The 25709-nt window shown below is 45.0% G+C and overlaps 2 protein-coding genes across 3 annotated transcripts in view; one reads left to right on the forward strand and one right to left on the reverse strand.

Moving 5' to 3' along the window:
* The window catches only part of Mtor (mechanistic target of rapamycin kinase), a 141518-nt gene that overhangs the window by 51954 nt on the left and 63855 nt on the right, over window positions 1–25709 (forward strand). For both annotated transcript variants that reach the window (XM_008831630.2, XM_029562740.1), the window contains exons 24-28: window positions 631–723; window positions 1411–1557; window positions 7094–7236; window positions 10084–10246; window positions 10377–10522. In XM_008831630.2, coding sequence (XP_008829852.1) covers window positions 631–723; window positions 1411–1557; window positions 7094–7236; window positions 10084–10246; window positions 10377–10522 — 692 coding nt within the window. The remainder of the gene's footprint in view (window positions 1–630; window positions 724–1410; window positions 1558–7093; window positions 7237–10083; window positions 10247–10376; window positions 10523–25709) is intronic.
* Window positions 14180–19748, reverse strand: Angptl7 (angiopoietin like 7). The gene is made up of 5 exons (XM_008831618.3): window positions 19108–19748; window positions 17168–17268; window positions 16311–16505; window positions 15497–15695; window positions 14180–15341 (listed from the first exon to the last, which is right to left on the reverse strand). Exons 1-5 carry the CDS (start codon window positions 19460–19462, stop codon window positions 15172–15174), a joined length of 1020 nt encoding a protein of 339 aa, XP_008829840.1. The 5' UTR covers window positions 19463–19748; the 3' UTR covers window positions 14180–15171.

Here is a 25709-nt window from a genome sequence, read left to right on the forward strand (position 1 = left end):
CAGAGGGAGTATGTGGGCAGCTTAGCAGATCAGGAAGCAGAAAGAGCAAGATGAGGAGCAGGGCTGGATTAAAACTCTCAAAGGGTTTTTGTAAGATTGATTTTTATTTTATGTGTACGAGTGTTTTGCCTGCATGTATGTACACTCATGTCAGGCAGTGCCTGGAGACCAGAAGAGGGCACTGAATCCCCTGGAACTGGAGTTATGGATGGTTGTTAGCTGCCATGTGGGTACTGGGAACTGAACCCAGGTCCCCGAGATCAATTAACTGCTGAGCCATTTCTCCAGTCCTACTTTGGCTTTTATGCTGAGCAAGACTGAAAGGCTTGGGGGATTTTCAACAAAGGAAAAATAAAATTGACAATATTTTTAAATGTTGACTCTTAATAACATGGGAAAATGGACAGTTTGGGGACAAGAAACCTCGGGGAGGCCACCACAGGAAGCCAAATGGAAGACAGTGGGGGTTGGGCTGGCAGTATAGCTGGGGTAGAAAAGGAGTTCTTGGAAATACCACAGAGCCTGCCAAACACCCTAAAGTTATCTTCATTGTATTTGTGATAATGTATTTTCTCTACTGTTTACTCTCCAAAATAATACTTACTGGTTTCTTTCTCCCTTCTGTCATAGTACCAGATTTTCATACCAATGGTGAATAAAGTACTGGTGCGACACCGAATCAACCACCAGCGCTATGATGTGCTTATTTGCAGAATCGTCAAGGTGAGCAGCACCCTTCTGCTTTGAGGCCACGTCTTTCCTCCTTGATATTCTTGTCCTCTAGCAGAGGGCATATCCCAGCTTTTTAGCTCTGGCTGGATGGCACACTTGTTTCGGGGGGATAGTTCTTTGAGTGCTATAGGCTGTTTGGTTTCTTCTGCAGCCTTTCTGTTCTGCCTCTGCGGCTGAAAAGCGGCCATATGCAGAACAGCAGGTGATAAGTCTGGCAGCATTGCAGTAACTTTCTTTGTGGACACAAAAATTTGAGTTTCTTAGAATCTTCATGTATTACAAAAGATTTAGTTTTCAAACCAAGTATGGTGGCGCACGCCTTTAGTCCCAGCACTTGGTAGGCAGAAGCAGGTAGGACTCTGAGTTCTAGACCAGCCTGGTCTGCAGAGTGAGTTCCAGGCCAGGCAATTCAGGGCTATATAGTGAACCCCTGCCCCCCACCCCCCATTGGCCTGGTTGCGTGACTGTACCACACAAGGCCTATAAGTGACCAGAGTTACTGATTCACAGGGAGAATTCAGCCTGCCTTGTGATTCATTTTATGCACACATTGCAACTTTTATTGTTTGTTGAATATTGGCTCTTCCAGAAAGTCTGAATTGCCTGAGGTTTATGCATGTTTTCTAAACTGGGAGCATCCAGTGGAATTACAGGTGTTTTCTATATCTCTGTTTTCAGGGATACACCCTTGCTGATGAGGAAGAGGACCCTTTGATCTACCAGCATCGAATGCAAAGGAGTGGCCAAGGAGATGCGTTGGCCAGTGGACCAGTTGAGACAGGACCCATGAAGAAACTGCATGTCAGCACCATCAACCTTCAAAAGGCAGGTCCATTGTTTCTAGAGGACTTGGGAAGGAAAGCACTGCTCTCTCTCATTCAAAACTTTCATCTCTTGCTACCCTAAATTTAAATCAACCAGAAACCAGCTTTTGTTTTTCAAGAAATCTAGTTAGCATGAACTTAGACCATTATATCTAACTTTTGTTTTGCTTTGTTTTATTTTGTTTTGGCGTTGTTGTTGTTGTTGCTTTGAAACAGGGTCTTACTATGTAGCCCTGGCTAGTGTGGAACTCATGACTGCCACCACATCCGACATATTTTGATGTTTTTTTTGTAGCACAGATTGGCCTCTAACTCATGATCCTCTACCTCTTACATACTAGGGTTACAGGAGCCACCATGCCCAGGTGTAGTGTTTTAATAGAGGAAACAAAGACTAAAATCCTTTTGTGTTTCCTCAGACTGTCAATAGTAGGACTTTTTATTATAGTAATATTCTCATATTTTTGTCTGAACAGAACAAAGTTAGTGTCTTAGTTTCTTTTCCTATTGCTCTGATAAAATACTTTGTCTTAAGGGACAGCGGTTTTGCTCTGACTCAGGTTCCCGAGGGCCACGGTCCATCATGGCAGAGAAGACAAGGCAGCAGGGAGGGAGCAGGAGCAGGAAGCTGGCTGGTCACACTGCATCCAGCTCTGGAAGCAGGTCATGAACAAGACATGGGGCTGGCTATAAAGCTTTTAGGCCCACCCTCAGTGACTTGCTTCCTCCAGTGAGGCGCCACTGCCCAAAGTTTCCACAATCTTTCTAGATAGGACCACCAGCTGGGGATCAGGTGTTCAAACACATGAATCTATGGGCCGCATTTCACATTCAAATCATAGCAGTTGGTAAGCTCCTAATTAGCCATGAGACTAACATAGGATGTTTAAAGCAGTGCTTTTCACACTTTTCCATCTCATTGGGTTTATCCATTTCTGGGGATTTTTGTTTAAATGCTTACTCTGATGTTGGCTGTCTGAGGTCAGGCCTGATATTCTGTATTTCTGACAGGCTCCCAAGTATGTGATGCCACTGATCTGTGGACCATACTTTGAATATATAGCTTTTAGATCTTTGCTAGTGACTACTGATTTGTCTCTCTTGAGCAAAGGAGATGAGGCAAGCTTTTCACCATAAGAACCATCCTGTATTTGCCTGAAACAAGCAGTTCCAAAGCCTCTCTAGAGAACCTGAGCAGAGTAATCGTAACTACTTCATCAACTTTAAATATACCACATTAGTCTTCCGAAGCTTGGAGACTAGAAGCAGCTCCTGGGTCTGATTTCAGCCTGGCCTTTTTCTTCATTTGTTGGCAGCTCCCTCACAGCAGCTGTGCTGCATGTGTAGCCACAGAGAGGTAAAGGACTGGGCAGGCCTGTGACTAAGGTGATGTTTCCTTCAGTCAAGCCTATAAACATTTGAACATGTTTATACCCAGCTTTGCAACACTAAGGATTTAGTAGTGACTTTACCTGCGTGAACTGCTAAGAAATGCTTACTGATTTAAGATGGAAGTAGTAAAATATCCCTGGGCCTGATGTGGGTTCTGGGAACAAAACTCAGGCCCTCTGCAAGAGTAGTATATCCTCTTAACTGCTGAGCCATCTCTCCACCCCCTCTGCCCTAGACTTGAAAAATAAAGATAAATTTTGACAGTCAAACAAAACAAAGACTCTTTAGTCTCTCTTACCTGAGAGAACAGATCAAAATCCTCCATAGCTGACTCTTGAATCCATTTCATTGAAAGTAAAATGTGTTCCCATATAATTGTGTAATTTTAATTAGGAATTAGTATATTTATCACTTTTTTGTTTGGTTGGTTGCTTTTTGTTTTTGAGACAGGGTCTCCCTGTTGCCCTAGCTGGCCTGGAACTTTACCAGGCTGATCTTGATCTCAGCAATCTGCCTGCCTCTGTCTCCCAAGTGTGGCGATTAAAGGTGTGCACCACCGCACCCAGCTCTATTTATTACTTTTTAAAGTTGTTTTTTTAATGGTGCTGGGGATCACATCCAGGAACTTTGCACATGATAGGCAACTACTCTACCACTGAACTTTATCTCCAGCCCCAGAATATTCTTTTCTTTGGGCAATTGGAGGGATTGGGTCTAACTATGTTGCTCTGGTCATTCTTACTCCTAGGTTCAAGTGATCCTCCTGCTTCAGCTTCTCAAGTAGCTAAGACTTCTCCCTGTAGCCTCAGCTGGCCTGGAACTCCCTGTGTAGACCAGGCTGGCCTCGAACTCACAGAGATCCACCTGCCTCTGCCTTCTAAGTGCTGGAATTAAAGGCATGCACAACCACACCCAGCTGAATTATTTCTTATTTTTTGAAGCATAGTTTTGCTATATAGCCTAGGCTGGCCTGAAACTCAAGATCCTTCTGCCTTATCTTCCCAAGTAGCTGTCATCACTTGTGATGCCATGCCCTCTACTTACTTCAGAATAATAGTTTGGAAGCTGGTAGAATAGGTCAAAAATAAAGGACTTGCCTGACAGGTCTTACCCCCTGGATTATAAGAAATAATCATTTAGGGGCTAGAGCATTAGCTCAGTGGTTAAGAACAGTAGCTGCTCTAGCAGAGGACCCAGGTTCAGTTCTCACCACCCACATGGCAACTAACAACCGTCCGTAACTCCAGTTCCAGGGGATCTGACGCCCTCCTCTGACCTCTCTGGGCATTGCACACATGTGGTGTACTTACGTTCAGGCAATACATTCATACACATAAAATAAAAATAAATAAATAAATAAATAAAATTTTATTTAAAAAAAGAAATAGCCAGGTGTGGTAGCACACACCTTTAATCCCAGCACTTGGGAGGTGGAGGCAGGCAGAGCTCTGAGTTCAAGGCCAGCCTGGTCTATGTATAGTGAATTCCAGGACAGCTGGAGCTACAGGGAAACCCTGTCTCAAAAAGACCAGAAAAAGAGAAATAATTTAGCACCTTAGTCCCTGCTGTGTTATCTATGCTAATAGAGGATTTATATACAGAAAAGCTCCATTTATATATGCCTCTAGAATAGCTTTAGGATTTTCAGCAGCTTTACAGCATTATAACAGTCTATCTGGCTCTCCTTGATGATGACCAAGCTGCCATTCCGTAAGCATAGACCTGTGTCATGAGATGAGGCAGTTAGCACTGAGTGGACAGCAAAGAAAAACTGGTCAGTGTTACACAGTTACAACAGAACCCTAAAGTGACTATATTTGAAAGAGAAAGGGAGGAAAAGTTCACAAGGTCACTCAGCCCTTCTGAAAGATTTTGCATCTGTCTGTCCACCCAGATGAATTTTAAAGACCTCTTTACTGCCATTTACCAAATAGTAACAACAATAATAGTGATAGTAATATAATTACCACTGAGATTTGCTGGCTGCTTCTGTCAGGCACTGTTGTGAGCACTTTTAATTTATTATTATTATAGACAATGTCTGACTGGGTGACCAAACTACCCTTGAGCCTCCTGCCTCTGCCTTTTGAGTGCTGAGAATTACAGGTGTGCGCCATCACTGCTGACTAGTAGTAATTTTTCAGTTTGTTTCTTTTCTAGCCTGGTTGTGACATAAAGTAATAGTTAATGTTTTCTCATAGGCCTTAGGGTCGATGATAATGCTCAGGAGGGTCACTCATAGGCATGTGATATGCCAGGAGATCTGGGGTCCTTTTGTGCTCAATATGAATCTCTTGTACTCGAGTGTATGTCATGAACCTCAGTGTTTTTATTTTTGACTTGAATAGTTTCACAATAGTACATAGTAAAAGCAATAAATGAACACGCTCAAAAAATTTTAATTCTGTAATTTCAACCTTGAGTCATCAGAAGCAAGAGCAGATCTCCAACTTATACCCAGGAGAAGATGGTCAGATCATTGATGCGCGGGGAGTGTCATACAAGGAGGTCCTTTCACCCCTGCACTACTGAAGCCCAAGAACTGCTCTAATGTACATAGGCCTCCCAGTTTAATGAGCTTTAACATGTCTGTTCTTCTGATGAGGTCCTTTAAGAACTTTCTAAAAAACATTTATTGGGTGGAATCATCCATGTGGAGGTCAATGCATAACCTGAAGGAGTTCTCTGTTTCTACCATTTGGGTTCTAGGGGTTGAACTCAGGTTGTTAGGCTTGGCAGCAAGCACATTACCTGCTGAGCCATCTCACAGCCCTGTAGCATACTTTTGGAGTGCAGTGGTACATGCCTGTGATCCCAGTTCTCAGGATGTAGAGTTGGGAGTTCGAGAACATACGCACACACACACACAAACACACCCACACACATATTTTAATATTATTTTTGTTTTATGTGTATGAGTGTATTGCCTCTGTGTGTATATAAGTGCATCCATGTCATGCAGTGCCCATGAAGGTCAGAAGAGGGTGTCAGATCCCCTGGAACTGGAGTCACAGATATTTGTTAGCCACCATGTGGGTGTTGGGAGTCAAACCCAGGTCCTCTGCAAGAGTAGTTAGTGCTCTTAACTACTGAACCATCTCTCCAGCCACTCAAGAACATATTTTTGAAGTTGGGGATCTAGTAGTTAAGAGCTAGGCCAGGTCAAGTGAATATCATTTTGATAATAACAGCCAGTTTTTACTCATCTCTTTAGGCTAGGCCCTCTGAATACATTGCCTTAAGATATGGGAGCCTGAGACTCAGTGTTAAAACTGTAAGTGGCAGGGTCAGGAGTCCAGATGGGTTTCTGATTTCAAAGGAAAAAAGAGACTCACATACAGCACTAATGTCTCGAGCACTGTTAAAATTCATTGTACTTATTGGTAAATCCTTAAGATGCCCTATGAAGTAGAAGCTGTCAACTTCATTTTATAAATGGGGAAACTCAGACACAGAGATATGGAGTTAATTTACCAAAGCTCAGAGAGCCAGTAAGTTACATAATTGAGATTTGAATTCAAGCCTTTGTGCCACTAATGCTGGACTCCTCTAGAGCCTGATCTTCCATTTACCTGCCCAAGCTGTCCCAGGAATACTCTTTGTGACCTAGGGATTGACCCTAGGGCCTCACACATGGAACACAAGTTCTCAGCAACTGAGCCATGTCCCAACCCTGTGAAGTCCTCTTACTGCCTGGAGAGTTCAGTATTTTGAGGAAAGCCTCACTGACCACCTGTTGCAGCATCTCTCGTGACCTGACCATTCTTCTTCCTGTGAGTGACTTTAATATAAGCTACTCTTGAGTGCCCAGCTCACTTCCTACACTACAAGAGGCCATTAGGTTTTGGTGAAGGCACTCTGAATGTAACAGTTCCCATTCATTGTGAGTCCAGAGAACTTTCTGCTTGGCTGATACTCAAGAGTTGTAAAACACGCCTTTCCTATACTGTCCTGTGTTCCAGAGGTTATTGCTTTTACTTTATGCATTTTAATTAAATATTACCCTTTCGTATTTCTGTTATGAAGAAATTTTATCATGAGGTATAATTTTACAAATCAAAGTAGAATAATTATTAAATAGATGCTGGCTCTTTGTAATTGGCCCTTAAAACTGATGGTTTTCCATGTCACCTGTGGTCTCACAGGCCTGGGGAGCTGCCAGAAGGGTCTCCAAAGATGACTGGCTGGAATGGCTGAGACGGTTGAGCTTGGAGCTGCTGAAGGACTCCTCGTCACCTTCCCTGCGCTCATGCTGGGCCCTGGCACAGGCCTACAACCCTATGGCCAGGTATAGTGTGCCAGGGCTCTCTTCTGCCTGGCTTCCTTTCCTTATTTTTCAGGTTTTTCTGCAGTAGACATTTATTGTTTATAGTAAGGCATAAAATGGTAGCTTAGTTAACAGGCAACCTTTCTCATCAGCAAGCAGCAGAAGCAAGGCGTTCTATTTCAGTTTTATTTCTAGCAATATAACTGGTTTGCTGTGTGTTTAGCAGTAGTGATGGTCCCCTAGACGATGGCTTCAGTCCATGAATGTTTTAAAAGCAGTAGCTAGAAATTCCCTGTGTCCGCAGTGTGTAGATTACACATCCAGCTGCTGTGTTGTACCACTCTTCTACCCAGGTCACCTCTGAGCACAGTGTCATCCCAGGGAGGCCTGTGGTGACTCCACACTTGGGTGTTTGTTAACTTAGTCCCAAATACACACATTGGGAATCCCATGTTGCCTCTAAACTAGTTCAGGAGCGCTTACTTCCTCATTTACTCAGGGCTTCTTCTAGGCTTCAGGTTATCCTTTGAATTTAATTGGTTTTTGTTGTTGTTGTTGTTTTGTTTGTTTGTTTCTTTGTTTTTGATCTTTTTGAGACTGGGTCTTTCTGTAGCTCCAGCTGGCCTGGAACTTACTATGTAGATGAAGCTGGCCTTGAATTCACAGAGATCCACCTGCCTCTGCCTCCCAAGTGCTGGGATTTGAATTTAATTTTTTTTTTAATTTATTTATTTTTATTTTATGTGTATGCATATTACCTGCCTGTAGGTAAGTGTACCCAAGGCCAGAAAAGGGTATCAAATCCCCTGGAACTGAAGTTAAAGATGGTTGTTAGCCTCCATGTGGGTACTAGAAACTGAACCCAGGTCCTCTCCAAGAGTAGCCAGTACTCTTAACCACTGATCCATCTCTCCAATCCCTGTGAATTCAAATTTTGTTGTTTTTAAAAAATATTTATTTTTTTATTTTATGTATGTGTTTTGCATATATGTAGTACACCATGTGCATTGCAATGCCCACATATGCCAGAAGAGAGGTCAGATCCCCTGGAAATGGAGTTATGGACAATTATTAGCCACCATGTGGGTACTGAAAATTGAACCTGAATCCTCTGGAAGAACAGCAAGTGTTCTTAACGATTGAGCCATCTCTCCAGCCACCCCCACTCCACCCCACCCTGTTTTTTAATCATAGTCCAAAATTATCTGGGCTTGGTGGTACATGCCTTTAATGGTGCACACCTTTAACCCCAGCGCTTGGGAGGCAGAGGCAGTCAGTTCTCAGTGAGTTCGAGGCCAGTCTGGTCTACATAGCAAGTTCCAGGCCAGCTATGGCTACAGGGAGACCCCGGTCTCAAAAAGCAAAGCAAAAAAAAATTTTTTTTTTGGTCTTTTTGAGATGGGGTCTCCCTGTAGCCCCAGCTGTCCTGGAACTCACTATGTAGACCACGCTGGCCTTGAACTCACAGAGATCCGCCTGCCTCTGCCTCCCAAGTGCTGGGATTAAAAGCGTGCGCCACCACGCTTGACTCAACAACACAAAATTTTTTTAAAATCCATAACAATGGTTTAACTTAGCCTTTAGACATAATAGAAAGTAAATAAAGAAACAGCAAATTCTAAGTCCATCCAGTGCAGGAATGCAATACAGTTTCTGACACCTCTCCCTCCACAGTACCTAATGATGTGGAGGACAGAATTGAGGTTAGATTTCAGGGTGAAATATATTCATCCGTGTGATACTGCAGTGACTTTAAGTTGGTGTCATAATCCTGGAAACGACACCTCTTGTTCCAGGAGTTTGTAAGACCCCAACTGTTAGGGATTTTCTGAGTCTTTTATGACTTGGGGATGTACATTCTCTTTGCTAGTGCTTCTAGTTTTTAAAATTCTGTTGTTATGCCAGGCATGGTGGTACACACCTTTAATCCCAGCACTCGGAAGGCAGAGGTAGGTGGATCTCTGTGAGTTCAAGGCCAGCGTGGTCTACATAGTGAGTTCCAGGACAGCTGGGGCTACTGGGAGACCCTGTCTCAAAAAGACCAAAAAAAAAAAAAAAAATTCAGTTGTGACCTGGAATTACAGGAAAAAAAAAAAAAAAAAAAAAAAGACCTGTTCAAAAAACCAAAAAAAAAAAAAAAAAATTCAGTTGTTATTTTTTTTTAATACCATCCAAGTGTTCTGATTATACTTGAAAAGGTGTAGTGGATGCTGCCTTTGCCATTTTTTATCTTAATAATTTGTACACTGTCCAAGAAGCATCCCAAAAGTCATTTAAGAACTTGTTATTTCCTGAATCTGTTCACTTCAGCTTCTGCGTTAAGAGGTTCCCTTTCTGTTCATCCAGTGAAGAGAATGAAGCAGAAATTTCCAAGAAGCATACCTGTGAAGAAAAGCTGTTCTCCTCCCCATCCCCCCACCCCTATACCCCTATATGTTGTAGTGCCCTGTGAGATACAGTGTCATTGCTGGGATAGTGGCACATGCCTAGACTTTCAGCACTGGGTGGGGGTGCTTGCTGTAAGTTGTTTGGGCTACATAGTGAATGAGTTCAAGGCCAACCTCGGCTGCAGTGTGAGACCCTGGCTCAAACAAACAAACAGAAAGATATAGAAGTCACTAGCTATGTGTGGTTCTTTTAATTTAATTAAAAATAAATAAAATTTAAAGTCCACTTCTTCAGTTATATTTGCCACAGATCAAGTACTTAGTGACCAAAAGATTCATCTTCTTTAGGGAAGGTTTAATTTCCAGCAAGTTCTATCAGGCAGCATTGTTCTGTATAACTGAAGTCTACAATTCCAGGAGCAGTTTGATAGTGCTCAGGGCACTGGTTCCCAGCATCCTTCTCCACTCCCTGTGCCTCCAGGGATCTCTTCAACGCTGCATTTGTGTCCTGCTGGTCTGAGCTAAATGAAGACCAGCAGGATGAGCTCATCAGAAGCATCGAGTTGGCCCTCACCTCCCAAGACATCGCTGAAGTCACACAAACCCTCTTAAACTTGGCTGAATTCATGGAACACAGTGACAAGGTGAGACTTTTCTCCTTACCCAGATGGATGATGACAGGGAACCAGCTGGTGGGGGGTAGGCAGAGAGGGTTGTCCATGCAGCCCTTTCTTGTTTGTACCCCATCTGCCACTTTCCTATCCTTTCGTCTAGGGCCCCCTGCCTCTGAGAGATGACAATGGCATTGTTCTGCTTGGTGAGAGAGCTGCCAAGTGCCGAGCATATGCCAAAGCACTACACTACAAAGAGCTGGAGTTCCAGAAAGGTCCCACACCTGCCATACTCGAGTCCCTCATCAGGTAAGCTGGGAACACTGCTGCTTCATCACAAATGACCTCTCCCAGTGCCTGGTGCCATTGACTGGAGTCACTTGGAGACTTCAGCTGTGTGAAATCTGCTACCAGGTCTCACCAGCACATGTAAATGCTGCATGGTTGTAGATGGCTGTTCTTAGTCGTCAAGCCAGGATTGTCATATCTGTAAACCTTTACCACCAGGGCTCCCGTTGTTTTCCAATCTGTGCTGTCTTGTCCCAGTGAAATCAGTCAGAAGCAGTTCTGTGCCACAACAACCTAGGGAAGACAGATTGATGTGTAGGTTAGATAGTGCTCCCTGAGCAGGATTAGGAGTCACTGGACTTCACAGGCCCAGAGACAGGGGGAAGCATAGTTACTAAGTCTCTTAGTGCCTGGTCTTCTTCCTTTGAAGGTTAATGAATATGAAGAGCAAAGTCTGAGAGCCAATGATCTTTTCCCTGATTTAGCTAGATTCTCTACTCTCCTAAGATGGCTTTGAGTCTTCTGGGTATGGAAAAAGTGGTTGTTTAATAACTTCTGTGCTGTTAAAAATTGCAAACATCCAGAAACACTAGCTTCCACTCCTAGAGAACCCCTAATAATTATCAAAAAGAGTAGTAGCTCCAGATCTAATTATCTTCATGGAAATGCTAGTGTGGTTGACCATTTAACTGCACATAGATCAGGACAGATCAGCAGCTAATAAGTTCCTGGGCTGGCTGATAGACCCTGCTGAGCATGGGGCTTCCTACCTCTGAGTACAGCAGCTGGGTTCTCTGCCAGCTCTGCCTTTAGTGGGTGCTGAAAAGCCTGATCCAAAGGTAGAAGTGGGATTGTACTGCTGCGCAGATACATAGACTTAAGAGAAGTTTGATATCTGAAGTACCACATAGGGGTAGTTATAAATGTGACGTCCAGGGAGGACGCTTCAGCACAGTGACCATGAAGACTTGCGTTTTTCCCTCCCGTCTCTGCTGCAGTTTACAACCTCACATGATAGCTAATAGAGCAACTCCCTGGGCTGTCCTGGTAGTTAACTACCTGGGTGTGTGCACTTCAACTTCAGATAGCAGGTTCTGCCCACCCCATCCTTACTGACTATTGAGACCTTTTGAAGCCCCACATCCCACCCTTGGCCTGTCCTCGTATTTAAGACAATCTAAAGGCGTTGAAGCTAATGCAACTTTTAGTAGAAAGATGCAGTAAGATGACTCGAAGCCTGCGCCTCAGCTTTTAAGCCAATGCCGTTGAAAATGAGTCCTCAAAATTCCCTGCAAATAATTTTGTTTTGTTGATTTAATTCCATTCTGAGGGGAGGCCAGGCTCAGGCCAGTTCAGCTGGCTGAGCTCAGCACCTTCCGCCCACTCCTTTGCTTCCTGTGTCTCCCAATTCTTTCTCCTCTGTTTCTATTTGTAGCTTTCACTTCTGATGCTGTAAAAATGCTTTTCCTGAGCCTTGTGCTGTGGTGCCATCTTACTAGGGAATGTTTTTCCTAAGCATCCTTGGGCTGTGGTACTGTCTTTACTTTAGAAAGTTGGGCGTTTTTTGCTTTGGGGGTTCTTGGTTTGGATGGTTTTTATTTTGATTTTTTTTGAGACAAGGTCTTTCTATGTAGCTAGCGCAGGCTGTCCTCATAATTGCTGTCCTCCTGCCTCAGTCATCTAAGTGCTGGGATTGCAGACATGTGCCACCACACTGGCTTACTGGGAAGGTTTTGAGGAACATCCTTGGGCAAAACTGCTCCTGGGGAAGCTGTCCACGGATTTTTCTCAGTCTTCTGGGTGACCCACCTGGAGACTTTCCCGGGGTTCCAGCACTGGGAGTTCTGTGCCCACCACTTGTGTCTGATCTTGAAGATGTGGCTCTTAACATAAATTGGATTCCTTTCTTTGCAATGGCTACTGGGATGCCCACAGCTAAACTCCTGCCCCAACAAATTATAGGCCCCCTATCTGTTGGACTGAGTGCCCTCTTCCCTGCCACATTGGCTTATTCTTCCTATTGTATTCCTCCTTGCTGATTTATTCTCAGACTTTATTGCAATACATATGTTTAAATTAATTTAACTTCAAGAATTTCTTTTTGAAATAGTCAGATAACTCTACACAAAAACATCGTGGTATAGCTGTTTACTTTTTGTTTTTGATTTAAAAAAAAAAACAAAACTGCACTTTAAGCCAGATGTGGTGGTGCACACCGGCAACCTCAGCACTCAGGAGGGAGAGGCAGGAGGATCTTTTGCTACTAGTTCATGTCTGTTTTCCTACCTGTTGACTTTGTACCTGTCCACTCCAAGACAAATCCCACATGTAATCTCCAAGCCAGACTAATACTGAGACAATATAAGCTGCTCAAAGCTCACATAGATGAGGAAGTATATATCACTTCTTAGGGGAACAGTGGATAAAAGGGGTACTGAATATTTAGGAAGCACATCCATAATAGCTATGGGGCTCTTATTGGTTAGCCAGCACATGAGGGTAGGGTCTGTTGGCTTGCCTTTCTCACTCAGTGGAATAGAGGGTCTCATCAAAGCATGAAGGCTTTCTCTGCCCCACTCCTGACACGTTATCTCCTTTTGAATATTTCTGATCAATACATCTCCAAAATTAAAAGCAAAGACTGTCAATAGTCAGGTGGACCTTGCAGTCAGGCTAACCCTTTGCCACTTCTGCCAGCACTGTGCTTTTGTGCAGCTCCTGTTCTCTCCCTAGAGGCCTGGTCTGAACAAAATGTTCTTTGTCTTCAGGAGCAACACCCAGCTCTGCTTTGATTCCTGGCAGCTCTGTCCTCCTTCAGGTCAGAGGCTGTGCTGGGTGCCATCCTTGGTGTCCACCCATTAGCCTGCACCAGAGCAGGTGCTTGGGAAATGCAGGTGCTGTAGGAGCCACAGTGCTGTGGGGTGGGCTGCGGATGCTCTGTCCATGCTCTACCAACTACTGTCTCTCTCCCCCGTCCCCTCTCTGAAAAGTTTCTCTCTATAAAGTATGGAAACCACAGAGGTGGTTTAAATTAAAGCCTCAGGAATTTCCTGGCTGTGATGTCCATCTTAAACAAGGGGGAGTCATCAGCTCTTCTGCTGCTCCCTCCTCTTCTCCTCACTCCTGGGAAGGCCCTGTTCTGTCCGCCCCTCCCAGCAGTACAGTGTAGGGTGTAGGGTGGCTCCTCCCTGTCTGCCTCAGAAAGGGGCTGTGCCCTAGGAATCCCTGCTTCACCATCCTTCTCTTCTCACTGTTTCTCTGAAAAATCCCCAGGTTCCTGTTTGTAAGGTGAAGTAGAACTGTAGGCACAATAAAAATATTGAGTGAGAATAATGGCTTCCCATACTGACTCCCTCCAGGGGATGGCACTTTTTATAAAGGGTAAAATTACTTGATACCCCTTGTGGTTAAAGATAATCTTCTGTATTTTTAGACAGAAAGTAGGTATTTCTTTGTAAAGCATTTCAAAGCCCAGCTGGGGTGAGCTAGTCATGGCCAGCACCTGCTCCTGGTCTGATGGCTTATGCCCTTTCCCCTGGCCTTTTCTCTTTCAGCTTCTTGTCCCATCCTTGGTTTTCTTGGATCCTGAACAGACTCAGGAGTTACTGTTCACACTCTTTCAACTGAAGTTTTTACCATGCTCTGAGTGGTAAAAAGAATAATTTAGAAAGAACACACTCAAGTTTTTATAGTATTTATTGTAGGAAGAAACAATATTTTGAATGTTTAAAACATGAACTACAGTCTTTTATTTTTACAAAGCAAGATGTTATGGAAAGCATGAGTTTTCACCCATAGCACCATCTACCTTCACTTTCCAGCCATTTTTCTTATAGACAAGGTTTTTAAAAGGAGTTCGAGTCCATTTCTTACTGAATGAGTAAGAATAGGATGTGTGTTGACTAGGCAGTGTTGTAGTCACTGAGAGACTGTGCCCACTCCTGCTGGTGTTCCCTCCCACTTCAGACCCACAGCATGCCATTCAGTGCTGTTCCCTGACCCAGGTGGGCAGGGGAGGGGAGGTTCCAGGATTCTGACTGAGGCCCAAGGCCCTGGAGCCTTGTCTAAAATATGGCAGACCTTAGGCAGCTAGTCTTCAGCCCTCAAATGTTTGTGTTTTTAAATATCCTGTAAACTGAAGGTGACGTCATTGGATTTAAAAATAGAAAGTCCCCTTCTCCACCATCTGCTTTCGTTCCTTTGTAATACCCAAAGCCTGTCCTTTGAGAAGCAGAGTAACACAATTCTCTTTAGCAAGATTTGCTCTTTTCCATCTTGTCACCTAAGCCTTGGAAAAAGTAGATAAAGTGACCTTACAATTCCTGCTTTCTATAGATAAATCTTATAGAAAAGATGAGTTGCTGCTCTGTTGGTGACCTAGGCAGAGAGCACCCACTCTGTCCCAGCACTGAGGAGTCTATGGCAGGCCCACACATTGAACTGCTTCTCATTTCCTCTTACATCTTTGATACATATAGTTTATTGTGTGCATGTGCTCACTTTGGTGGCACAAATATTAGAGTTCTGTAGTGGTCCACAGAGAGAGTGGCTCTTTCATTGGAGATGACAAACCATTCCCTTCCAGCCCTTTCTCCACCTTCTTCCCTTCTGCCTGCTCTCTCCAGCCTCCACATGTCGCTTCTACAGTCCAGCCCTATAGCAGCCTTCTTTCAGGGTTTGAAGGCTTCTGGGCGGATCTTCATCTCCACCCGCTTGAGGGAGTAGCTGGCTCCATGCCAGCCATACCAAGTGATGCCATCCATGTGCTTTCTGTGTTCCCCCAGACGGTAGTACACCCCATTGAGGTTGGAATCTGTGCAACAGTTGTACCAATATCCACCTGGCATGAGAAACAGATCAGGTTGGTAGACTCGGGGTGCCCTCCCTCAAGACAGACTCTTACTGACAGGCAAGGCGTTAGACCTGGTAGCAGAGAGAACACTATAGCTGCCAGCTGTGGTGTCCATCCTCCTTCCCCTTCCTCCCAGACCTCACCTTTGCGGAGCTGTGCGCATTTGTCCAGGCAGTTGTCATTGTCTTTGTCCTTGGTGCTGAAGACCGTGTTGTTATGATAGAGGAGCGCATCCTTCCCCACATTGCCACTGTAGTTCCCCAAGGAGAGGCGGTAGCTGTTCAGTTCGTTGCTCAAGGCAAAGTGGCTGTACTCTGCATAGCGTGTGTTGCCCTCCCAGTCCTAGCAGGGAGGAGCAGAGCCTTAGAGAAACTGTAGAGAGCATCATTTCATACAAACCCTGTCTCTCCCTCTCTTTTGCCAGCCCCACAGTCACACCTTTTTAGAGGTGTGAAGCTGGTAAGACTATTACTTATTACCTCTAGTTTTCTGTATTAGCTGGGAATCAACAAACTGGGGTCTAAGGCCAAACCTCTCTGGATTCAGCGTATGGCCTTTGTTGTTCCTTTTGTATCACCTCACTTCCCTGGGCTAAATCCCACTCAGATATGTTGAAAAAGTAACATGGGGACATTATGTTTTAAAGCCTTCTAGAGATCACTAACCAATATCAATGAGGTTTACCCTTAGAAAGAGCTCCTGCGCAGAGGTGAGGTTTGTTTCAGTCCAGCTAATACGGGTTTTCCCTGTTCTGGCCTGTGTCTGCCCTGACCTGGGCCAGCTATAACCCAAAACAAAAAATTTCTTCCTCAGTTGTATTGTACGGTAATCTGCAGGAAACCTGTCCCAGTGAATAAACAAATCTATAGTGAATAGATAGGAATGGCACCTCCAGAGCCAGGCACAGTCGTGTGTTTTTGATCCATGCCAGTCCCGGGCCTGGGAACTCAAGCTTACCTCCAACTCTACACGAAGCCGTGTTGGCTGCCTGGTAAGCCGGTGGATGTGTTCATTCCCCAGCCAGAAGTCCCCTCGGATGCTGCCAAAGCCCTGCTTATACTGTTTCCAGTCTTGGTAGAAGGAAACAAGGCCACTCTTACGTCTCTGAATGATGGTCCAGCCTCCGCCTGAAGTTTCCATGTCACAAAACACCTAAAGCAGAGAGAGTGATCTGGGCAGGGCCAGGGGTTTGAGGCGGGTCTTCCCAGCCTGTGGTGTTTGTGAGTCATTGGTGTTTGTGTTTCCACACTCACTGCAGCAGCAGTATTGCCCCCAGGGTGGAGGGGCTGGGCCGGGGTGGTTGTTGGCTTGGAAAAAAAGGCCACATTGGTGATGGGGGTCAGTGTGAATATGGCTTACATGAAAAAACCAGATATTTCCAGTATGATTTCCTCTCCCAAAGAGCAACTGCTCTAGGAATTACAGGAAATGAAACACGTTCTGTGGTGATTATAAGCGTTAGAAGAAGCTGGGAGTTGGTGGCACACGTTTTTAGTTCCAGCACTTGGGAGGCAGAGGCAGGGAGAGCTCTGTGAGATTAAGGCTAGTCTATACAGAGTTCTAGGCCACCTAGGGCTACAAGGAGACCCTGTCTCAAAAGAAGGATTAGAAGATTTGGTATTTGGCTGATAATGTATGAAGATGCATGGACTTTGTGGGAGGATCCCACAAATTAAGTGTTCTCATAGCTCTCTTGTATGGTGGGCTTGCTTCTCTGAGTTTCCATTTCTGTATACCAGCCAAGCCCTGTCTTCATGCCTTTGAGGGTGGAAGACAAAGGTGAGAACATGGGCAGTGAACAGTCGTGGCCTCACCTCCAGCTCAGGGCTGCCCAGGAACTCGTCAGGAGGAAGCTTGTATACTCCAGAGATGCGATAGTTCTTCTGGTAGAGGGATGAGCAGTCATAGATGGCATCTGTGAGAGGGGCACACACACAGTGAGCGGAGACCTGTGCCCCGAAGTGGGAGGGCATGCCTGCTGCAGCCAAACTGGATGATTAAAACCCAAGACCGTTTCTACCACAGGATGTCCATGACTCTCCAGGGTAAGCATCTCAGGGAGGTTTGGTTTGTTGTTTCTTGCTGTTTGTTTATTGCTCCTCAGATAATGGCTACTACCAACTTGTACCCTAATTATGGGAGACAGATTTGCAGTCTTTGCCCCTTCCCCAGACTATGTCACTCAGTGCCCAAATGAAAATCAGAACTGAGGAACCCTTGAGTCCTTCCCCTGAAAGTTTTGTTAAAACAAGGAAATAAGACTTCCATTTCCCCATCTGAGCTTGATTTAAATGCTTCCTTTGCTACCTTTGAGGCTACTGTTCTGTGCTGGGTTTTATCTCCATGTTCTGAATAACAAAGTGGGTTTTCAAAGAAGCAGCTTCTAGTGAAGCTGGAGTGGGTTCTTATTGTCCAGGAGATATTGTCTGCCCTCTGTCTTGGGACTTTTTCCTTGGTGACCACTGGGCCAGAGTCTTGGAGAAAAACACTTGTCTCAGGGCAAGTAGCCCAGAGTGCCTGTTTCCTCATAGAGCATGCTGAGGAAAGGGAAATGGGGTCTACCTGCACTTGCGCCCCCCCCCGAGAAGATTCCCTGCTGAGGGGTAAGGAAGTGCTCTCTTTGTAGGAGCAGGAAGTGGTATGGTCAGATCTGCATCTGGCCTGGCCTTCTCCATGTCCAGTTTCATCTCCCAGAACAAATCAGGACTCACTTGTCTAGTAAATGATGAAAATCATCATTTACTGTTCCCAAACTAAGGAGGGCAGGGGAAGGGGGCGATTCATATATTTATTTAATTAAGTAAGAGAATTGTCAGACTTATCTTTATGGAGAACCTTTTCATTTGAACCAAAGATAGCCAGCGACTTACTCTTTGGAGGCTACTTGTGTCTTCCCTTTGACTTTGTGTATAATGCAGCCAACAGTTTTTACATCAGAAAGGAATGCTGCATCTATAGTATATACTCTTTCCAAATGTTTCCCAATAATATCAGAAAACCAGATTTACCTCTGAGCAGTAAATTTGTTTATCGACCCATCTGTGCCAGTCTAACCAACCACTGGAAGTTGTTTTCTTATTTTCTATATTATTTGGGAGAATTTTATTAGAAACCATGGAAGAATATAGAAGCATCAGATCTAAGGAATACCAAGGAGCCTGTCCTCTCTCGAGCACAAAAGGCTTCTTCCAATGGCTGTGGGCACTTGCTCTTGTGAGATGGGCTGGTGACATTTATGCCCATTTACACTGAATTCTAGAGACACAGAAGATGGTTTGGTGTGAAACTGTCCAGAGGAACAGATTTTGTAGTCTGGGGTTTGTTCCTGCTTCCTTGGGGTTGGGGGTACAGTCTGTCGACTCTTGGTAAGGGAAGGGCATGGCCATACCAACCCTGTGTGAATTTGGACTGACCATGTCAAGCTTCAAGGGGGAATTCATACTCTTAATTTGCTGAAATTTTATGTAGTTAAGAAAGAGTGTAGGGTATGCCTATAATCCCAGTGCCTGGGAATCCTAAGGCAGGAGGATCAACAGTTAAGGGCATCCTGGGCTGGGAGGGAGGGAGGGAGGACCTATAGGTGCTGGCTGAACTTTGAAAATATTGCAAATCCAAAAAAATACTCCGTGGGCCCTTACTAAGGAGAAAGGATGCCCCTAAGAAAACCCCCAGTAGTTGTTCTGATGAGCGGGTTACCCAGCACGGGGACAGGGAGACCCTCAAGGAGGTATTGAGGCATGTGAAGACAACTTACCTGCCGAGGTCTGTGTGACAGTCCGCGCTGCCTGTAGTTGCATGATGTCAATCTGGTTGTTCATATCGGAGTACTTGCTCTCAGCATCTGTGAGCCGCAGCTCCATGCGCTTGCTGGTGCTCTCCAGCTCCATCACCTGCATGACCACGCTGACCCAGTCACTCTCCTGCTTCTTGGTCAGTTCACCAAGCAGACTGCTGAGGTTGGCGACCTGGGCTTTGAGCGCCTTCATCTCCTCACAGCAGATGGCTGCTTTGAGCTGTGCCGGTGTCTTGGGTTTAGGAGGCTTCTGTAGCCACACTGGGTGGCTGACAAAAGCCACAACAAAAATGCAGAGCCAGGTCTTCCTCAGCATCTTCCACAGGCCTGGGTAGAAAGGGTCTCCTTTGGGAGTCTGGATGTTCCTAGTGGAGGTCTGAGAAGCAGCAGCAAGCTTGCTCTTTCACTCTGGATGGCCTCACACTGTTTTCCTTCTTAGCCTTCCTCAAAGCTAGTCTCTGAGGTGGAATTTGGTGGGTATTTAATCGCTTTCCTTCCTGAGTCTGGATATTCCACCAAGGCAGCATCTTAAATATTGTTTGTGCTTACACTTCTACCCCACCATGCCCTGTGTGGGGCGGTAGCCCCTCCCACCACATCTGGGAGGGTCAGGTGCTTGTTGGGTGAAGTCAGTGTAAACTTAGGCCAGAGGAGAGGGAGGCAGGGCTAGTGTTCCTTCCCTTTGCCGGTACAGTCTCTGGGCTCAGACAAGAGAACTGTGAATTTGTTTCCAGTTTCGCCTATTAGATTAGCCTTGCCAGCTACTGGCTCAACTCTATCAGCAGATAGGCAGGGTAGAGGAGTTTCCAAATGCCTGTCTGAAAGTTATGTAACATGGAGTGAGGGTGAGGTAGACAAAGAGGAGTTGGGAATGAGACTGCTTAGCCAGGGAGGCCTGCTAAGGTAATCCATGCTATTTACACAAGGTTTTAGTATCTTTTGGCATCCTCATGGGTATACATTTAACCAGGCTGGATATTCCTTTCTCTAGTCATTGTTCTACAAAATCCTGTGAAACCTGAACCTGACAGTATCTCAGACTTGAAATTTCCAGCTTAGAAAAGTTCTAGAAATAGGATAGAATAAAAGACTCTGTAGTTTGTGTCTGTGGGATTGTCTTCCTTTTTATACACTCCCCTTCCAAAAGAGCTGCTCGTAGTTTACATTTTGCAAGGAGGTGTCAGAAGCTTAGAGCAGAGATGAAAACAGCTGTGGCAGGCACCCACACTTCTGTGAGTGTCTAGGCAGCAGAGAGCGGGCCTACCCTTTGTCCATGGTTCAAAATGTGGAATATGTAATTAAAGCAAGGAAAAAAGACTCCCCATCACCTAATAAAGCCAGATCAAGACTCTCAGTTCCCTCTTTCCATACAGTGTGGTTTGCAATTTGATGTTAGTCTCCTGTACCTTTATATGACTCTGTATTTGAGAAACAGAGTTAATAGCTTTTATATGCTTTATTTGAAGGATACTGCTCTTCTGAAATCTGTAGAAACATGGAATTTCCACAAGCATCCTTAAAATAAACTTCCCTCTGTCCTTAGCTCAGGAACTCTGCCTTTGGAACATGTGACTACTGCTTCCCTGTTACTGAGAGAGCCACTGAACCAGTTACTTGATTTGATACTCATCATGGGTCCCTCACACTCAAACCTGACTCATATGCAGCCCTTCTTCCCTGCTATAACACCCCTCCCAGCCTTTCCCCTACCCCCAGCCTTTTCTAGTCTGGGTTTCTAGCTCTTCAGAAAGTGTTCTCTGGGGCTAGAGAGATGACTTAGTGGTTAAGAGCCCTGGCTGCTCTTGCAGAGGACCCAGGTTCAGTTCCCAGCACCAACATGGCAGCTAACAGCCTTCCATAATTCCAGTGCCAGGGGATCCTACGCCTTCTTCTGACCTTTATGGGCATTTTAGAGTGTTTTCTATTCAGGCAGCTGGAGTTCCCAATCAGGTTTATGTTTCTAAATGGAAAAGCAGTTGGGGCTCAGATGGACCATAGTTTTATTTCCTCACATCTCCTGTCTCTTTTGTCTCCTTGAGGATCAGGAAGTTGCTGGCACTTTATGGCAGCTGGTTATCCTACCCAAAGATTCTGATCAAAGTTAGCACTATGCTGGTTCTTTCTCTCTTTCTCTCTCTCTCTCTCTCTCTCTCTCTCTCTCTCTTTTTCTCTCTCCTTTTTGAGACAGGGTCTCCCTGTTACCCCAGCTGGCCTGGAACTCACTATGTAGACCAGGCTGGCCTCAAACTCACAGAGATCCACCTGCCTCCAGGTGCTGGGATTAAAGGCATGTGCCACCACGCCTGGCTCCCACTCTATTTTTTGCAGATAAGAGGCTGAGCAGGGCACTGCAGCCTTCATTGACTACATGCAGTTTGTTAGTGGTTAGCATCTCATGCAAAGCCTGTTAAACTCTGTGGAACTCTTCAAGGTAATCACTTGACTGTCCAAAGGCTCTGTGCTTAAACCACGTGTCACAGCAGTGCCCTGCTCCATTCAGTCATACATAGATTGCATCTCAGATGATCCTGCTGCCCCAAAATTCCAGGGGAGCAATTCAGTAGAGAATGCATAAAGGAATGGCGGGATTCTGTGGATTCCCAGACAGCTTTTTGTGTATCCTTTACAATAGCATGTCACCAAAACAGGGATGATGTTAGGGCTCAGTTCCCATGTCCTAGCAAAAAAAAAAAAAAATGAATCGATCGTTTGTATTTGCAATCCCATTTAGCAATCCTTCATAGGAAAGATGGCAGAGGGTTCAGCACTTAGACCAGAAGCATCTAGCTTTTGGTCTGTGTGTCTGTCTCTAACATAGTTTTAGAAACTTATTTCTAGCATATGCATAACTTGTTTTTTTAAAACATTTTTAAAATGTTTTTATGTATTATTTTTATTTTATGTGTATGAGTGTATTGCCTGTGTGTATGTGAGTACACCCATGTCATGTAATGCCACAGAGGTCAGAAGAGGGCGTCAGATCATCAGTAAATTGCCTCATTTTGAGAAGCTAAACAAAGGTATTTCCCATTCCAGAATACCGTCTGATTTCCAAACAACCACAACCCTCTGATGTCATAGATTCTGACTCTCTAAAGAAAGAAAACTGTCAGTCCTTGTGTCTAGCACAGCTGACCCATAGAACCCCCTTGCTCAGGGAGGCTTCCCATCCCTCCTTCTGCCTGTCAATGAGCAGAGTAACCATAAACATGGGCACTAACTGGGCCAGCAAGACGGCTCAGTTGGTTAAAGTGCTTCCCACACAAGTCTGATGACCTGAGTTCTGTCCCAAACATATAGCAGAAGGCCTGCTGTGATTGCTTTCAGGACTTTGTGGCAAGCACCTTTTCTGGTAGCCAGCACTCAGGTTTCAGTGTAAAGCAGTCATGCTGGCACAGTTGTCTTATAGTCCAGCTACAAAGATAGCAGATTCCAAGACAGGGTGATATGCCTGGATGGAAGCACAGAGGAGGAACGTCCAACCCAGATGACACCTTGTTGTACCTCATCCACTGGACCCCAAGAAGACCACCGAGGACCCAACACACCAAAATGCAAAAGCAAAGGTTTATGGTTTATTTGGGTTTAAGCTGGGGCTCTCAGACCTCACCAACGCAACGGATCCATGCTGAGAGCCCAGAGTAAGGGAGGGTGGAGCCTTTTATAGGTTTTAGACAAAGAGAGGAGGGGGATACCGAAGTTACATTTTGGTTGGCTCAAGGAGCCCGCGCGTGCGCCAACATAATTTTAAACTGATTGGATATGTAGGATGCAGCCTTGGAGGTTCCTTATTGGTGGGTGCTACTCTCAGGGCTGTGGAATGTGCTGACTGTTATCTGTGGGGCCAGGAGTCTCTGTTTTTACCTTATAGGGCAGTTTCATGCCCGGGCTTGCTTAGTCTATAGTTTCCTGGAGTTGGGGGTAGTAGGTGGGGGGATGCCAGGGCATGTCTAGGCATGCCTAAAAAGTAACCAAGCATTTTACAGAAGCTAAAAGAGCAATTAGTTGGGGTCTGGAGGGATTGGGGGTTAGCGGGTGAATGAAGAGGGTCTCAGGGTCCCACAACCTTAGAGGGCTTCTTAGGGAAGTGTACCCAGAAAAACTGCCCAAAGGAAAAGTGGCAGGAAAGGGAGGGCATTCTGTGTGAAAGGCTGACTGAGGGGAAAAGTAACCAAGCATTTTACAGAAGCTAAAAGAGCAATTAGTTGGGGTCTGGAGGGATTGGGGGTTAGCGGGTGAATGAAGAGGGTCTCAGGGTCCCACAACCTTAGAGGGCTTCTTAGGGAAGTGTACCCAGAAAAACTGCCCAAAGGAAAAGTGGCAGGAAAGGGAGGGCATTCTGTGTGAAAGGCTGACTGAGGGGAAGAAGATGGCTGGCAAGTGTGGCCCGAGAGTGAAGGAGAGAGGGGTTCAGCGGGTGTTGCAGCAGAATGGAGGGCAGCAGGCCCCAGGGAGCCCGCACATCCAAGGAGCATGGCCATGCAGTTGTAGACAGAGGGGCTGCAGGAGGAATACTTGTTGCAGGAGGTCTCTTGTTGCTTTCTTTTGCATGTCTCACCAGGAAGAATAGCCTTAGTGGTTGCCAAACGAGACGTTTTAACGGAAATCATGACTTAGGACATTGAACTTTTTTTTTTTTTTTTTTTTGGTCTTTTTGAGACAGGGTCTCCCTGTGGCCCCAGCTGGCCTGGAACTCACTATGTAGACCAGGGTGGCCTTGAACTCACAGAGATCCGCCTGCCTCCGCCTCCCGAGTGCTGGGATTAAAAGCGTGCACCACCATGCCCGACTAGAACATTGAACTTTAAAAAAAATTTTTTAATTTTTTTTAAATTGTATGTGTATGAGTGTATTGTCTGAGTGTGTATATGTGCACCCGTGTCATGCAATGCCTGAGGAGGCTAGAAGGGGATGTCCAGTTCCCTTGGAACTGGAGTTACAGACAGTTGTTAGCCACCATCTGGGTGCTGGGAATTGAACCCAGATCCTCTGCAAGAATAACCAGTGCTCTTAACTGCTGAGCCATCTCTCCAGCCCAGGATGTTGAATTTTTTAAAATTATAGTGCGTTCAACTGGCTGTTCTTGCAGAAGACCCAGGTTTGAATCCTAGCACCTATGTGGCAGCTAAGAACTGTCCATAACTCCAGTTCCAGGGGATCTGACAGCCTCTTCTGTCCTCCGCAGGCATTGCGCGACACAGGTACACTTACCTACATGCAGGTAATACACACATATACATAAAAATAATAAAAAAATATTTTTTTAATTGTAGTGATTCATATTAAATGTCCTGGCTTTAGGGTTTCAGAATGTGGTATGTGAAGCACTTGAGTACTTATTTCTGAATTAGACCAATTTAGCTTGCAGTTTCTCCCAACAGTTGATAGCTAGATGATCCTGGGAAGTTTTACTAAACTATGCTTAGTATGCCAATCTGTAAAATGGACATAAAAATGAAAACTATGGGCCAGTTATACTGGTGCACACCTTTAATTCCAATACTCCAGAGGGAGAGGCACGTGGGTCTCTATGAGTTCAAGGCCAGTCTGGTCTACATAGTGAGTTCCAAGCTAGCCAGAACTACATAGTGAAACCCTGTCTCAAAAAGAAAGGGGAAAAAAAAAGTGCAGGCTGGTTGTGGTGGCACTCTCCTATTAACCCAGCACTCAGAGGGCAGAAGCAGGAGAATTGCAAATTCTTGGCCAGCCTGAGTTATAGTTTAAAACAAAAAAAAAGAAAGAAAAGAAATGCAAGAAAAGTAATAATTCCTTTTCAATAAACAATACCATGAAGAAAGTGAAAAGACGGGAGACATTTCTGATATATACCCCTGTGCATGTTGTATCTAGAGAATGTAAAGACCTGTTCACAAACAGAAAGGGCTAAAAATCAGCCCAACTAAACATGTAAGCAGGCACTGAGTTCACATAAGAGGAGATCTCCAAGAGGCCTGTAAACATGAAAGGCTCTTCATCCCTTTAGTCATCATGGAAATTGAAATTGCAGTCATGAGATGCTGCTGTGCCAGCCCAAAGGGCAAGAGCAGAAAACTGAGAACACCAAATGTACACAGAAAAGTGGGACAGCCGGGGTTTTCCTGTGCTGATGTTGGAGTTGTAAGTAGTAAAACCACATGAAGAAGAATGTGTCAGTGTCGTGTAAAGATGAACATACTCTGTAACCCAGCAACTCTTCCAAGTATTTTCTCAACAAAGGTGAAAGGACTTGTGCTCCGAAAGACTCATACAGAAATGCTCGTAGCAAGACCTCATAGTTGCCAACCAATGAGAGCAATTGGAAGGTCCATTGACAGTCAGATAGCCAAAGGGGGGTGTGTTCACACAGTGAAATCCCGTTCAGCAATAGAAAGGTAAAACTACTGTGGTTTGCAACAACATGGATGTGTCTGGCAAACATAATGTTGAGTGTTCATATAAAGTTCAAAACCAGCAAGCTAAGTGTCAGGTGTCTGAGTGATGGTTGCCCCAGGGAATGGGAAGATTGGGGCAGGAGGGGCTGAGAACCGGCCATGTGCTGTGTTCTGCCTCTTGATCTGGTGGTA

Source organism: Nannospalax galili, unplaced genomic scaffold, assembly GCF_000622305.1.
Source record: "Nannospalax galili isolate Female #2095 unplaced genomic scaffold, S.galili_v1.0 scaffold870, whole genome shotgun sequence".
NCBI lineage: Eukaryota > Metazoa > Chordata > Mammalia > Rodentia > Spalacidae > Nannospalax > Nannospalax galili.